An 18,001-nucleotide genomic window follows, 5' to 3' on the forward strand; every position below is an offset into this window, starting at 1 on the left:
AAACTCTGTACATATTCAGAAAACAAGCTGGGAAGCCCAGTGAATCAGGAGGCAGTGAGTGTGTTGATGTGAAAGAGAATCACAAAGAACACACACTTGCGAGTCAGTTTCGTATACGAGTTCAAACTAGAACCGCATGAGCTCCTACCGGGAATCGTTTTGTGATCGTAACTACTTTGTTCAGAACCGGCGTTCTTATATTTTAAGACAGAACGAAACAATGAATGAAACGAGAATCTCTTCCTGCGTTCACATCTTTGTGTGATTCTAATAAATTTTTACTTCTCTCTTAAACTTTTACTAAGGGGACACCGTCCCTTTGCGTCCCCCCTCATTTCCACCTCTCTGCACTGCCTTCTACTCTAAATGAAAATGATGAATCAAGCTTTCGTTCACAATCACAATTCCGAATAGGAAGTATCTCTCCGTAAGAGGATTTACTGTTTCATTCCTATATGAGTTGTGATCAGAAATGAGTTGATGGGACATCCATGCCGTTGACATTTGGGCATTATTTCGTCTGCTGAAGCATAGCTGATACCGATCAAAGGATAATCATGGATCAAAGACACTAATATCATGGATAATAGGCAAGCAAATAGGTACTTATAATATAAGAATAACACAAAAATCTAACTCGAAATAGTGAAGCTGAACATTCAATGACTTTAAAAACTAAAATTAAGACATGCAAAGTGTCCAGAAACCTAGAAATACGCCTTATCGGTGTTCGTAGAGAGGATCTTCTTTTAAAAATAGAAGAATGAAATTATTCACATAAATAAACAAAATTATTTACAGTATGTTATTATTTCTCACAGTAGTCCAAAACTCTTCAATACTTTATCACTACACACAGTAGTCCAAAGTATTACAGCACTTTACATATAGTAGCCCTGAAAACAAGAAATTATTGGTAATTTTCTTATGACAAGATTAATTATTAAATATATTTTAATTGAATTTATCTACTTTTCCATCTTTACTATTCCGTTAAGAAAGTGTGAAGTGATAGACTTAATAAATAGTAGCTTACCATTGTGAATAGGGTGCTTTCCAGTCATTAGTGCACTTCGAGAAGGAGTACATATCGGAGTAACATAATAGTTGTTGAGAATGAGACCTCCATATGCCAATGCATCAATATTTGGAGTTGGGATTTGTGGTGAACCATGAAAACTAACATCATTCCATCCCTTGCAAGATAAAATGGTACGATGAACATGATACATGGAATATAATTAAATCAGAACTTGGAAAAAGAAAATTAATATTAGTTTGAAATACGAATTTTGACATGAATCTCTTTCCTCTCTCTGCTTGCATGACACATTCGAATCTCATTTGCATAATTGGGATTAAGTTTCTGAATTCTGCTAAAAATATGGAGATTTCCAGTGAAGAAAGAAAAGAAAAAAAGATTAGGTTAAGCTTGAGTTTCAGTTTGGCAACTATTTCCTTTTTCCAATAGCTGATTCAACTGCATCAATACTATGTACATGACAATAGCGAATTCTTTAGAATAATTCTACGAATATCAAAGTAAAACCTAAATTTTCTAAAAATAATACATTGCCATTAACTTGTCGTTTAATATTAACTGATACTGTGACAATTGTTGGTGAAGTTGGAAGAACTTACTTTACAATTAGTGAAATGGTACTTGAAATCTTTCTTTTTATATAATATATGCAGTGGCGTATTTACGATTTTGTTTCGGGAGGGGCTTTGCTAACTTTCCGGGGGGCTTTGCCTGGAAATGTGAAAATTCTGCAAGATATCTCATTTACTTTACTATACTAAGTAAAATTTCGGGGGGGGCTTAAGCCCGGAAGCCACCCCCCTAAATACGCCACGGAATATATGTCTTTGTAAACATTAAAACCAAATGTTCAAAATATATTATAGCGTTATAATTTTATTAAAGAACTGGAATTTTGGAATGATAGTTATACATCACACCTTGATATAAGTGTTTCAGATAATAATCATGAGTTGAAACTTCCTAAACAATATCTATATTCTCGTACTTCTCTACATTTCTTAAAAGTTCTTCTCAAATGCTCTATTAAGTATTGTATAACTATACATACTTTATAATTTTCGTTTCTAGACGTTTTCCGAGATATTAGCAAACACTTTGTAAGTGACGCAAGTACATAATATTTTTTATTGATACATTACCTTGTGGTTATTACTTTCAATTATTACCATTTAAACGAATTGTATTGAATCCGACAAACATCCATACCGTAACTGTACTATTGAAGATTTAAAATCTTCGTATCTTAGCAAGATAATATTTGGTGAGTATTTGTGTAACTTCAGTTGTCTGGCAAACTCAAGCTAATTTCGCCTCACATCAATCTATACTAAACTTGACATGTACTTGGAATGCTTAAATGAACAGCAGGAAAGATTTTATGTTAACTTATCTGTAATATGTCAATAGAACAGTAACTTCTAAACATTATTATCTTTTTTCGTCATATACTCCAAGTACAACTTCTTTGTACGTATTACTAACCATGTCATGGACCACCTTTGCCATTAATACGTAGTTTCTCAAATCAGAGCCTCTGCTCGATTAATATGTTCTAATTATTTAATTAAATCCAGAACCTCAAGGTCACTTACCAACAATCCAATCACTATTGCAAAATATTTTTTTAAATTCCAAATAAACATCTAATTAAATATACAAAGTCAGACTAACAGTAAACCCCTATTGACTAATGCAAATCACTAAACCACTATTCGCCTAACTGCTAATAGTAAGATTCTCTTTTCTTCTTTTAGTTTTGCCTTGGCTGGCTTATATTAATACTGAAGTGGTGGTTTCCTATACCTTTGTCGTATACGTTTCAGGTATACATTTGTAGCAAAATAAGAAGGCACTACATAGTTGCACGCCTCTTAGGTAATAAAAGTTTTCATATTACGGAAGTTTTGGTAAAAATTAAAATACAAGCTTCTTTTGCTGGAGAAAATATGTAATGTACTTACCTTTAAGCAGTGGCTCTCAACCTAATTTCTATCACGACCCCCATTTTATCACATCCTCTCGCCAGCGACCCCCTTATAATTTCTGGTTTGTAATAAGCTTGTGTGGGATATTTAATATACCTATTGCGGAGGTCTCACAATATCCAGCTCTTCTATAAGAGTAGAATCCCTTTCTTGTATATATTGGATACAGTAACTTCCCTAAAAGCGAACGGATTAAAACCAAAGATTTTCACGTAGTGTACACATGACGCTGCTACTTGCATATTTCGTATCCAGGTTCGAATTTCAGTGTTTTGTTTTTATTTATTTATTATTTTTTAAAGTTTTTAAATATACGTACTGATCATAGGTAAATAAAAATCAATAATTACAAGAACCTGAAACAGAGAATGAAATGATGGGGTAAACATCGTTTACTATCCAGTGTACCGTATCTGCACACATAACTTACCAGATCATCCGCTACAATTATAATGATGTTTGGTAAAACATTGCCTTCTTGTAAGCGTACCGAAACAATAGAAATACTAAATGTAAGCCACAATAGTTTGCTATTGACAGTGTGCATCTTGTGAAAAGTTGTTCTTGCCTGCAAATAGAAGTAATTCACAGTTAATTCTAATCATGACTGGTGACTTGTACACAATAATAATAATAATAATAATAATAATAATAATAATAATAATAATAATAATAATAATAATAATAATAATAATAATAATAATGTGCTGCATACAAGCAGTACTGTAGTCCTAACATTTTCATCGAGTATACACTGTTTTGTGGCATCAATGATTTGTATAAAATATAAATATGACAATAGAGAAGCCATCATTTTTTTTTAAAAAAATGAATAATTTAAAATGAATACAAAGTGTGTTCAAAAAGTACGGTGAATGTAGTTGCACAATGCCATCTATCGATGTATTTATTTCAACTAATAAGGCTGGTAGTCTAAATCTTTGGTACAGACAGTCTCGATTTTGAACGAGTTGGGACATGTTGTTTGGCTTTCAGAGGCACAAGGATGAGGACGTGTTAAGAGTGTCTGTTGCGCACCAACATTAAGTATTGTTCTAAGTTACAAAAAAGTGCCAAAGGAGCTCATGAAATGTCAAAATCAGTGTATGTCGATGAAGCGGTGGTATTGAAGACTGTTTACAAGTGGTATGAGCGTTTCAACAGCGGCAAGGACTGCGTTGAAAACGAGCAACGATCGAGACGTCCTTAGAAGTCAAAAACAGTTGAAAACATGCAAAAAGTAGCGCAAATGACTTGTTCAAACAGACAAATTCGAGAGCTTTCCGAAGGATTATACATCTCATATGGGTCTGTGAAAAGTATTTTAACAGTCTATTAAATGGACAAATGCTTCCTTCTTCACACCTTGCTTTTCATCCGCAAGTTTTTGGCCAGAAAAAGCATACCTGTCTGATCATATCCGCCTTATTCACCAGATTTAGTGGCATACAATTTCTGACTCTTCTCAAAAATTAAAAGCGTGATTAAAAGAAAAGGTTTTGACACCATTTCTGACATTGAGAGGGCCATGATAGAGCTTCTGAACACCCTTCGAAAAGATGCCTTCCAGAAATGATTCCAGTAATGGATTCAACGTTGAGATAGAGCATTGCTAGCCAAGGATAGTGCTTTGAAGTAGATTAAGATAAATTCCATGTAAGTTTATTATTTTGTTCTTAATAAAATGGTTCACAGTACTTTTTGATCACACCTCGTATATTAATAATTCATTTAAAACATAGAGGCTTCTTATTCTAAGCCTTTTTCCCAGTTAACTGGGGCGGCTTTTTGGATCACTGTCCTCCATCTGTTCATATCTTGTGTCATATTTGCTGTGACACCACATTTCACCATATCGTTCTTCACAATCTCCCCACCTCCCCTTTAGCTAGTTTCCCATTCAGTTCTATAGCATCTACTCGGTGAGCTACGTATTCAGAAGGTCTTTTTCTTAGATGTCCAAACCATCGAAGTCTACACGAAACAGGTGGAAGACAGTGATCCGAAAACCCGATCTCAGCCAACTGGGAGAATGGTGTAGAAGGAAAAGATGAAAAAACAAACACGTCATTGACTAATGTAAGATTTTTCTTTTTTCTTTTCTTTTCTTTTCTTTTCTTTTTTTTAGAGAATACTAATTTTTATTTTAGAGAATACTAATGTTTAGATATAATTATTTGCATGTTATTACATTAGTGTGCAAAACTTAAGAACAAGATAAAGTAAAAATGAAACGAAATATTTAAGTTTTACGTTCCACGTTATACCATGTAGGACACGATGATAGTGATAAATGAAGGGAAAGGTGGAAACGGGAGAACCCTGAGAAAAACCCACGCACACGTTTTGTTCACCTCAAGCACGAGATAAAGTAGCATAAGGAATTGCATAGTTAATAAATATGCATGAAAGTCCGGCAGCATGTTGTTAGAGGTCTCCCACATATGCATACAAAGAAAGCTGTTGCATAGTGTGACATTAGCCTGACAAATAGCGCCGTATAAACCACGTCTATAAAGTTGTCATGCCCACCTAACGAAATATTCTTTTTGTTATCTATATCGTTAGTTTATCGTTAGTTTACGTTAGTTTTGCTAAAATTATCGTTAGTTTCGGAAAAATAAAATTTTTATTCAACAAATAAATGGGCGGGCCAACTTCATTGTTCCCCACCCACAAACGAATTTCAAAAGTTTTTCATATCACATCGTTAGTTTATCGTTAGTTTACGTTAGTTTTGCTAAAACTATCGTTAGTTTCGCAAAAATAACGATTTTATTCTAGAAATAAAGTTTCCCGCCAACTGTGAATTAGCCCGCCCACATTGAATTCTCGTAAAACTCCAACTCATATCGTTAGTTTATCGTTAGTTTCCGATAGTTTTGCTAAAACTATCGTTAGTTTCGCAAAAATAACGACTTTATTCTAGAAATAAAGTTTCCCGATAACTGTGAATAAGCGCGTTCATATTGAATTCTCATAAAATTCCAACTCATATCGTTAGTTTATCGTTAGTTTCCGTTAGTTTTGCTAAAACTATTGCTAGTTTCGCAAAAATAACGATTTTGTTCTAGAAATAAAGTTTCCCACCTACTGTGAATTAGCCCGCATATTGAATTCTCATAAAATTCCAACTCATATCGTTAGTTTATCGCTAGTTTACGTTAGTTTTGCTAAAACTATCGTTAGCTTCGCAAAAATAACGACTTTATTCTAGAAATAAAATTTCCCGCCAACTGAAAATTAGCTCGCCCATATTGAATTCTCATAAAATTCCAACTCACATCGTCAGTTTATCGTTATTTTACGTTAGTTTTGCTAAAACTTATCTTTAGTTTCGCAAAAAATAACGATTTTATTCTAGAAATAGTTTCCCGCCAACTGTGAATTAGCCCGCCCATATTGAATTCTCATAAATTTCTAACTCATATCGTTAGTTTACGTCAGTTTTGCTAAAATTATCGTTAGTTTCGCAAAAATAACGATTTTATTCTAGAAATAAAGTTTCCCGCCAACTTTGAATTAGCCCGCCCATATTGAATTCTCATAAAATTCCAACTCATTTTGTTAGTTTATCGTTAGTTTACGTTAGTTTTGCTAAAATTAACGTTTTGTTTTGCAAAAATTACGACTTTATTCGAGAAATAAGATTTCCCGCCAAATGTAAAGTTTCCCGCCCATAAAGAATTATCATAAATTTCCATTTCGCATCCTTAGTTTATCGTTACTTTACGTTAGTTTTACTTTCCTTAAGGACATACTGGACACATTCCAGTGTACCTGACGGAACACGATAGGCATATGCCTGCTATGTAATTGTGCTGTTAAGGTTTACATTTGGCGGAAATCTTTATTTTACGTATGAAATCGGAATTTTTGTAGAACAAACCTTAATTTTAGCAAAACTAACCTATACTAACGATAAACTAACGATATGAGTTGCAAGTTTAAGAGAAAATGGGCGGGCTAATTCACAGTTGGCGGGAAACTTTATTTCTTGAATAAAATCGTTATTTGTTCGAAACTAGCGATAGTTTTAGCAAAACTAACGTAAACTAACGATAAAGTAACGATGTGAGATGGAATTTTATGATAATTCTTTATGGGCGGGCTAACTTTGCATTTGGCGGGAAACCTTATTTCTCGAATAAAATCGTTATTTTTTCGAAACTAGCGATAGTTTTAGCAAAACTAACGTAAACTAACGATAAACTAACGATGTGAGATGGAAATTTATGATAATTCTTTATGGGCGGGATAGTTTTAGCAAAACTAACGTAAACTAACGACAAACTAACGATATGAGTTGGAATTTTATGAGAATTCAGCATGGGCGCGCTTATTCACATTTGGCGGGAAACTTTATTTCTAGAACAAAATCGTTATTTTGCGAAACTAACGATAGTTTTAGCAAAACTAACGTAAACTAACGATAAACCAACGATGTGATACGAAAAAAATTTGAAATTTGTTTGTGGGCGGGGAACCGTGAAGTTGGCCTTCCCATTTATTTCTCGAATAAAATCGTTATTTTGCGTAATTAACGATAGTTTTAGCAAAACTAACGTAAAATAACGATGAACTATCGATGTAAGATGGAAATTTATAATTCTTTATGATCGGGCTAACTTTACATTTGGCGGGAAACTTTATTTCTAGAATAAAATCGTTATTTTTTCGAAACTAGCGATAGTTTCAGCAAAACTAACGTAAACTAACGATAAACTAACGATGTGAGATGGAAATGTATGATAATTCTTTATGGGCGGGATAGTTTTAGCAAAACTAACGTAAACTAACGATAAACTAACGATATGAGTTGGAAGTTTATGAGAATTCAGCATGGGCGCGCTTATTCACAGTTTTCGGGAAACTTTATTTCTAGAATAAAATCGTTATTTTTGCGAAACTAACGATAGTTTTAGCAAAACTAATAATAAACTAATGAAATGAGTTGGAATTTTATGAGAATTCAATATGGGCGAGCTAATTCACAGTTGACGGGAAACTTTATTTGTAGAATAAAATCGTTATTTTTGCGAAACTAACGATAGTTTTAGCAAAACTAACGTAAACTAACGACGTGATATGAAAAACTTTTGAAATTCGTTTGTGGGCGGGAACCGTGAAGTTGGCCTGCCCATTTATTTCTCGAATAAAATAATAATTTCTGCTAAACTAACGATAGTTTTAGCAAAACTAACGTAAACTAACGATGAACTAACGATGTGAGATGGAAATTTATGATAATTCTTTATGAGCGGGCTAACATTACATTTGGCGGGAAACCTTATTTCTCGAATAAAATCGTTATTTTTGCGAAACTAACGATAGTTTTAGCAAAACTAACGGAAACTAACAATGAACTAACGATATGAGTTGGAATTTGATGAGAATTCAGTACGGGTGCGCTTATTTACAGTTGGCGGGAAACTTTATTTCTAGAATAAAATCGTTATTTTTTCCAAACTAGCGATAGTTTTAGCAAAACTAACGTAAACTAACGATAAACTAACGATGTGAGATGGAAATTTATGATAATTCTTTATGGGCGGGATAGTTTTAGCAAAACTAACGTAAACTAACGACAAACTAACGATATGAGTTGGAATTTTATGAGAATTCAGCATGGGCGCGCTTATTCACATTTGGCGGGAAACTTTATTTCTAGAACAAAATCGTTATTTTGCAAAACTAACGATAGTTTTAGCAAAACTAACGTAAACTAACGATAAACCAACGATGTGATATGAAAAAAAAATTGAAATTTGTTTGTGGGCGGGGAACCGTGAAGTTGGCCTTCCCATTTATTTCTCGAATAAAATCGTTATTTTGCGTAATTAACGATAGTTTTAGCAAAACTAACGTAAACTAACGATGAACTATCGATGTAAGATGGAAATTTATAATTCTTTATGATCGGGCTAACTTTACATTTGGCGGGAAACTTTATTTCTAGAATAAAATCGTTATTTTTTCGAAACTAGCGATAGTTTCAGCAAAACTAACGTAAACTAACGATAAACTAACGATGTGAGATGGAAATGTATGATAATTCTTTATGGGCGGGATAGTTTTAGCAAAACTAACGTAAACTAACGATAAACTAACGATATGAGTTGGAATTTTATGAGAATTCAGCATGGGCGCGCTTATTCACAGTTTTCGGGAAACTTTATTTCTAGAATAAAATCGTTATTTTTGCGAAACTAACGATAGTTTTAGCAAAACTAATAATAAACTAATGAAATGAGTTGGAATTTTATGAGAATTCAATATGGGCGAGCTAATTCACAGTTGACGGGAAACTTTATTTGTAGAATAAAATCGTTATTTTTGCGAAACTAACGATAGTTTTAGCAAAACTAACGTAAACTAACGACGCGATATGAAAAACTTTTGAAATTCATTTGAGGGCGGGAACCGTGAAGTTGGCCTGCCCATTTATTTCTCGAATAAAATAATAATTTCTGCGAAACTAACGATAGTTTTAGCAAAACTAACGTAAACTAACGATGAACTAACGATGTGAGATGGAAATTTATGATAATTCTTTATGAGCGGGCTAACATTACATTTGGCGGGAAACCTTATTTCTCGAATAAAATCGTTATTTTTGCGAAACTAACGATAGTTTTAGCAAAACTAACGGAAACTAACAATGAACTAACGATATGAGTTGGAATTTGATGAGAATTCAGTACGGGCGCGCTTATTCACAGTTGGCGGGAAACTTTATTTCTAGAATAAAATCGTTATTTTTGCGAAACTAACGATAGTTTTAGCAAAACTAACGTAAACTAACGATAAACTAACGATGTGATATGAAAAACTTTTGAAATTCGTTTGTGGGTGGGGAACCGTGAAGTTGGCCTACCCATTTATTTGTTGAATAAAAATTTTATTTTTTCGAAACTAACGATAATTTTAGCAAAACTAACGATAAACTAACGATGTAGATAAGAAAAAGAAAAAATCGTTAGGTGGGCGGGACAACTTCACAGACGTGTATAAACCTGCTCCTCCAACATGCAGCAGTTGAATAAAATAAATGAGAGAATTTAAGTCTGTCGAACAGCATTGTGCTTGTTATTCATGTGCATCTGCTCTTGAAATGGACTGTGTTTTTACATGAATGTGCAACTATCTTTTGCTCGTTATTGTAATCATTTACGTTTTATTTCTTCTTTTTTACACTATTTGCATCTGCTTTGTATTTTATGTGAATATATTAAAAAAAGAAATGCTGCTCATATTTGCCCTATGAAGTGCTTATATGACCCTACTACGGAAAATATGAGCACTATGCACCTACCATACTAACGTGTTAATTATTCACGAAGAAAAGTATGTATAACCTTGTACTTTTTCGCGTTTGTAGACGAAAGATCAGTCTTTCTTTCGGTGAGACTTTTTACCTTCTGTAATACATCGTTTTTGAGATATACTAGTATTTTCATTAACTATGCTCATATTCAACTGACTTCCCCTATACAGTGGCATTTAGACGCCACCTCGTACCATGCTGTTTCCATGTCGTTCAGACGACATGTCTAATTCTGCTGTTGCTATGCCGTCAAGACGCCAAGTTGTTGTTTTTACGCCATTCATATGCCTCATACAACTATGCTCCTGAAATACCGTACTTTCTTATACTTCAAACGCTAGCTCCTACTATGCAGTTTAAATGCCATTTGGCAATGGTAACAAAATTCAATTTCACAATAATCTACTTTCATCAATCACTCGTCTCCTTTAGCCTAAAAGGCAAAAACATCAGATAAACTAAAATTTAATTTCATTTCATTTAGATACTGCACGTATGCATTATACGGATTTTCAGAATGTTGCACTTAGTGATGGGTCGTTCATGAACGAATTAACTCTTTTGAACGTCACTTTAACGTGAATAGTGATGTGACTACCAGTTCCTTAGCTGGGGCTAGGTTATTCGCTTCTGCGCCGATACGGAATTGTTCAAAGGTGCCAGTTCATTTTGAACTGGTTATCGAATTCGGTGTTGGAGCGGTGCTGTTATTCACGGCATCGTCGCTGCTATGGATCATTGTGTTCTCATTCCTTCTTCACATTCATAAATGCCATAGGTATCTGTTTCCTACCAACATTAATGAAGGTTGCTTCACGAGTGAAAATTTGCTGCTACAAGAACAAAACAGGTCAAATATATATATATATATATATATATATATATATATATATATATATATATATATATATATATATATATATATATATATATATATATATATATATATATTATCTGTGTAACTGATAATGGTCAATAGTCTCAGCGTTGCAAGGTTCATACATTTAGCTGTAGATCTACAGAATTTTTGGTTCTGGTCTACACATTATTATTTTTATCATTATTATTATTATTACATTGACAAATAACATATCGCTCAATGCATGTTAATGTTCCAATCGAGTCGTTGCTAAAATAAGGTACGCGCTGAACGGAAACTGGCATATTTTCTTGATTAAAAAATAAATCTATATATATAAAAGAGAACGTACAAATCCTTTGTCCGCTCATCACGGTAATACGGGTGAACCAATTTCTTTTATTTTTGGGGGGTTATTAGGATTTGGGCCCTAGATGGTTTTTATCATATCACTTTAATTTTCAATTACCAGTGTCTTGAGATAATTGACCATTCAGGTGTCCATTACGTACAAATCCTTTGTTAGTTCATCATAGGTATAAAAATAAACGTATTTATATGCAACCCGCATGACCGTGTCACTCGGCGGGTTAACATAAATGACAGGCGTTATAATGGTTTTTATCATATCACTTGAAAGCGAAAAAGTAAAAATTATCTAAGTAACAAAGTTTATTGCGTTCGGGGGTGACCGCAGCGAAGCGGGGCGGGTTAACATAAATGACAGGCGATATAATGTTAACATTTACTGCAATCTTCTATGGTTTTTATCATATCACTTGAAAGCGAAAAAGTAAAAATTATCTAAGTAACAAAGTTTATTGCGTTCCGGGGTGACCGCAGCGAAGCGGGGTGAACGCTGCTAGTAAATAAATAAATAAAAAGTAAAGTCTCAAGGGTCAATTACTGCCAGAACTGGATGTTGAGATATTTCTGTCGTTCCTTTCTGTTCCCGCTTTTGAGTCATGTTCAGGACCTTTTAAAGTTTGGAGTTATCATCAGTTTAAGACATACTTTCGTGAAAGCTTTCTTCCTGAACTTAGCCAACCTCGTCTCATAATTTTTTGTCAAATTTTCTTCTCGTCTCAAATTTCGAAAAATTATCTCGACTCGATTATCGGAAAAATTTTCTTGTCTAGTCTCGACTCATTTCATAAATTTACATTTTATAAAATGAAAACTACACTGACAGTCAGTATGCGTTCTCAACAATAATTCGTACATATTAGAAGTTTTCTGTGGGACGTATATGTATATCGAAAGAATTAAAGTAGTAAATCGTCTCATTAGGAACAGTTTAATAAATGATTTTTTAAAACAACATATGTCAAGTTTTGTGAGACACGAAATTAACGAATATAGTGTGTTTGCTACGCGTAGATACACATTTTGTGAGATAGGGGCCTATACAGCTGTCAAGCTGTTGCCTACACTTGGTACATTATGAATAAATAGACGTTTTTTCAGAGAAACTATAGTGTGTGCTATAGTTTTACTCATTTTTCTCAGAACTTGGTTTCTCTGACATGTGCCATTTTACAAAACAAAACAAAACAACAAAAAAGATTCAAATATTACTTGAACATACTAATCCCCCGATTTACATTATACGTGACATGTCAATTTGCAGTTACGTAATAAATCTCGAAAATTTCAACTACTAGCGCGTACATAATTATTTATCACTTTCATGTCTCATATACACTACAAGTAAACAATGATTATACAGTAGACTCCCGAGTATCCGGTTCGCGACTATCTGGCCTCCGTGATATCCGGCCTGGTTTTCTTTTATCGTATTTAAATTAGGAAGGCAAGGCGTTGCATTGGCAACATTGCCAAGGCATTGGAAGCAGGCCTCTGCTACGATCCTCCTACAGTACTTTTTCTCTAATAAATTCTTGAAACGTGCAGTGCAGTACATAAATATTTATAAACTACCAGCACAGACGCAAATAAGAAATTGTGAGAAAATATGTACTGTATTATAACAGCGAGTTTTGGCATAAAAACTTTGTCTGCTGGTATTGATGAGGGAAATAAATGAGTTCATAGAACTCCGGCCAATCCGGTTTTTTGTTATCTGTTCTGCCCCACCGCCACATTAGGCCGATACTCGGGAGTTTACTATATAATGTAAGTACATATTTTTCTGCATAACCTTTAAATGCCGACTAAATACTGCCTCATGATGCTTCGCTTGAAAAATACATTTTGTAAATTACAAGAATGCTATTTACACAATGGATTTACGTAAAATTCAAGTTATGAAAAGGTTTACAGGACACGTTGCTTAGGTCAATAGTGGGATTACAAGGAAATATTACAAGTTTCGTTATTAAGTCTTTTTATAAAGTAGTCAGCTTCACACAAGAACAATTTATTATACACAATATTTGAAAATAAAGAACTGAGTAGAATAAATAGGACAGGTCTTCAGGGTTGTCCCTCTCAAGGCCTGTGCCGGATGACAATCACGTTCTTGACTAAATGTGGGCTTAAATGTCATTACGACTGTCACCAATCAGCTTAGCGATCCAGAAAACTTTGGATTCGATACTAATCGAGGCCATTTTAGACGTCTTATTTTTTTTTACCCCACCTCACCTCATCCCATTCCAATGCTGCCTGAACTGGGACTTAAACCACATCGGGTGGTCACTATTCATTTCAGTGACACCGAAAACTATGGATTCGACACTAATATCGGTCGATTTCGACTACTTTTATATCTCATTCTTTCTACTTCTACACTGAGAAAAAAAATGTAGGTGGCGTACTTAAAAAGATAGGTTATATACGTAATTCCTGTAGTTTTTGGACTTAACATACAGCAGACGTATAACTGAAAATGTATGTTTTATAATACTTTCTGTATAAGTGTTCCATCTATACGTACTTTCTGTATGAAACAATGTAGGCGGTCAGGATCTCACATACAAATGGACGTATATAACATATAGCTGACCAAGGTAGCATAAGTATATGCATGTGATATACGAAAAACTGTTAGATGTCAGACATCCTGCAACGGCATGATGTAACATCTAAGGACAGTGGCTGTGTAGTATACGGATAACGTATGCTCCGTACTGATTTCTATAGTAAACAAGAGGATACCGTAGAAAAATATATTTGTACAATATACCGCTGTCCGGAGAACGGATTTTTCCTCTGTGTAGTGGTGTCTTCACCCCACAGTTTTTTTTTTTAATTGTTACTCATTTGTGTATGTCAATTTGTTTTTAGAAATGAGTTTTACTACTGAGTTTCATTTTCCTAACATGAAGAAGTCCTGAGATACTCTATTTTATATAGGCTATAAATATTAAACCATCTCTTCCCTTTGAAAACTCCTCCTTCCCCTTAGGATACGGAACGAAAAGTTCTATATAGCCTAGGTCTCTTCCAGACTATAGTCTCTTCGATGAAATTACCTTGAAGTATACCAAACAAACCGTACAAATGAACATTCACATTTATTGTAGTGAAACTCCTCTTTACTCTTATTAGGCATTTGTTAATCCGGATACTTCTCCAATATGCCTGTACCGTTCTTCACCAAAGTTGACATGGTGATTAGAGAGCGCGGGCTGAATGTCCCAAGGGGTAGCAAGTTCCGATCGGACATACTATTGAGGAATAATCGCCGAAAAACTGGATCTAAGATATGCTTGAACCGTTGTTCATCAAATTTGACGTGGTGATTTGCGCTGTCTAAGGGGTCATATGTCTGAATCAGACATACCATTGGGGAATAATCACCAAAAAACAGCATGCCCATAGACTTAACATTGGAAAAGCATTTGGTGCGCGAATTCTCATTGTAAAAAATAGAAAATAGAATTTTAAGCATTAGAAATAGGACGAATATATTTTCGTTTTATTCTGAGAACACAATTTTTCAAAGCTATTATGTTTTTCGCTGTATGCCAAATTCAACGATTTGCATATTGTGTTCGTTCACCCGCTTCCTTCCTTCTCCAATCCCAAGGATCTTATAAAATAGAGGATCTGCCCTACAACAAAATCTTGAAGCCATACATCACAGTTTCACCACCCCTACTCTGCCCGCTTCGCCCAATAAGATCGCAAAGTTTTGAGCCAACAATCATGGCGGAAACGAAAGTAGCCAATCAGAGGATGGCAGATACGAGAGTAACCAATCAGACGTGGCGATGCTTTTTTTTTTTTTTTTAGCTTCATCGATTTAATAGCATGAAGATACATATGGGCAGATCCTCTATTTATAACATCCTTGCCCAATCATTTCTTCCTTCCCTTTCCCCGGATAGCGTGCTGGCTGAGAGACGTCATCTCTCATGCGTGACGGGCTAAATGGCCATACATGCTGAAACTCCAGAAACCTAAATCCTAAAACAATTGATGCACTAAAAAATTCTATAAAATCAATAAAGGTCGATCGGTTCGCTACAAATTTGCAATTAATGTATACCTGGTATATAAGATTAATTGGAGATCGGAACCATAAGATCTGGTCATTTTTGACTCATACGACTCGTATTTCTCATAAAAAGTAAGCTTCTTTTCCAGAATACAGGTCGTTTACACCTGTGTACTCCATGGATTAGCCGACCCGACGAAGCATACTGTTCTGTCTATACTGTGAGTTGTAATAATGTTTCATCTATTGTTGGAAACAACATCTTTGATACGAGAAATATACATGGGTGAAAAATGATTCGAATATTAATCAAATTGTTCTATATTAATTTCAAATATGATATAGATAACCAGTGGGAATTAAACTACGCTCTCTTCAATTTTTATATTTTCCCAACATTAATCCGTAACGTGAGACATATTTTCGTTGTGACACAACCTTGGATGTGGTGCATTTCCCATCCGTACCCAGTAATAAAATATGTGACACAGTTTGACCACGATATCTCGAATTTTTTAAATATTCCCTTGAACTCTCCATAACACTCAATGTTAAAATAGTCTCTGTAAGTCGAATATTTTTAAATTCCAACGCCGATAAAACAAATTTTATGGGTTTCATAATCATATTTAAAACTTCGGTAACTCGAACTTTCTAATCTGTGAACCTCTACAAAAATGAAAATGAAATGAAATCTTTGTGTTTTAAGTCCCACTGTTATATAGGCAAGGCTAAAGGAGACAGTGGTGATGAGAAATGAATGAAATGGTGGAATGAAGGTAGTGGGAGGAAACGGGAGAACCCCGACAAAATCCACGCACGCGATGTTTATCCATCACAATGTTCACTTGGAGCGAACTGGCGAACAGCTACAAGTCGAAGTTTACCTCTATAAGTCGAATTTCTCCTGATAGGACCTCAATATCTCGGAGTTATTAACTTTATGCTTTTACGTAATTGTCATTGTTGGTAATGTGTACTGTAATTGTGTTTTATTCATGTCTAGACAGACATGAAAGCCCCCTCCAGCTGTTTCTAAGTCAATAACTCTTCTTATTCCTTGGAACTTTTGCAACTTCGAATTATAAGGGTTGAATGAATAAAACTTCAAGTTATGTAGGTTATACAGTCACTTTTAATGAAGAACGAGAAACCTAGGTACCTCAAAGTTTTGGTGTGGCCACCTTGATAGCCCCAACCTTGATTACTCATAAAACTAGATAATTTTTATGTATTCCCGGCAGCTTCGAGTTATCGAGGTCTCACTGTATTTCGAAATCTAAAGAGTTATTTTCATCAAATTAACTTTAAATAAATCTCTGGTCTCGTTCTAATGTTAAAACGTAACGAAACGTTGTCTAAAATAAAGTCTACAGGCTGGAACAAACTAATGTCCAAAACACTAGTAACACTTATTCTTTTTAAGGCTGGGGTATTATCTTCTCCATGTCCCAGATAACAGTTAAATAAACTGAAAACCCCATTTGATTTAGATCTCGAAATAGCACCGTAGAGCCCTACAATTTGTTGTTTGGTAATGGTATCATATTAACTAATAAGTTAACTTTTTCTTTCTTAGTAATACTGTTTACTTACCCTGTAAATATTATTCTGATAGAAAGTAAAGCTCCATAAACAACAATAGACTAGAAATAATCCTTACTCTTCACTATTTTCAATTGAGGTGATGTACACATTACGGGTAAATTAGATTAATTGTGACACAGATTAACTTGCTGCTTATCAAATTCATCTCCTTCCTTATCAACTAACAATAACCACTTGAGTTAAAGAAACAAACTGAGCTGTTCCTCGGCGTTCCATAGTAGAAGCTCGAACACTCAGAAAGGAAGTTAGTGATCTCGTTTAAGATACAGCCAGTGTTTATAAATCCTAAATAGTTTTTATTACTAAAAGAAAAATGTGTCTATTCACAGCACCATTAGTCACTACTACTATCAATAAGTATGAATAGTCTTATTGAACGGCTATGCCCGTCTGTCCGTTTGTCTACTGATAGAAGTAAGACTTTCCATACTTATAGCAAACATAGTAAGCGACAGCGGGAAGCAGTATTCAGGAACCGATTCAGCGTTCCAAGAATGGAAGCTACTTCGTCTATAAAAACCAGGGATGCCCAGGGCCGTGCCTTGGGGGAGGGCGAGCGGGGCGACGGCCCCGGGCGCCGCAGTAAGAGGGCGAAAAATTCGGGAGAAAAAAGGAAAAAAGATAGAATTGTTTGGAATATATGTATGGGGGCGCCGTCGTATACTCTCTGCCCGGGCGCTGATTTTCCATGGTACGGCCCTGGGGATGCCTATTATGGTGGGTCAAAAATATCGAATTTGAATTTTCGAATATCAAATTGTAATAATATGGC

At 34.7% G+C, this 18,001-nt stretch overlaps 1 protein-coding gene across 1 annotated transcript in view; it reads right to left on the reverse strand.

Annotated features, from left to right (window-relative positions):
- The window catches only part of LOC145680828 (arylsulfatase B-like), a 44,389-nt gene extending 26,913 nt beyond the window's left edge, over positions 1–17,476 (reverse strand). The window contains exons 1-3 of the mRNA XM_081751923.1: positions 17,218–17,476; positions 3,461–3,598; positions 1,037–1,196 (exon numbers count right to left, since the gene is read on the reverse strand). Coding sequence (XP_081608049.1) covers positions 1,037–1,196; positions 3,461–3,577 — 277 coding nt within the window. The 5' untranslated portion in view covers positions 3,578–3,598; positions 17,218–17,476. The remainder of the gene's footprint in view (positions 1–1,036; positions 1,197–3,460; positions 3,599–17,217) is intronic.
- Between the last annotated feature and the right edge of the window lie 525 nt (positions 17,477–18,001).

The sequence above is a fragment of the Thermobia domestica genome, chromosome 3 (assembly GCF_964235325.1).
Source record: "Thermobia domestica chromosome 3, izTheDome1.hap1.1, whole genome shotgun sequence".
NCBI lineage: Eukaryota > Metazoa > Arthropoda > Insecta > Zygentoma > Lepismatidae > Thermobia > Thermobia domestica.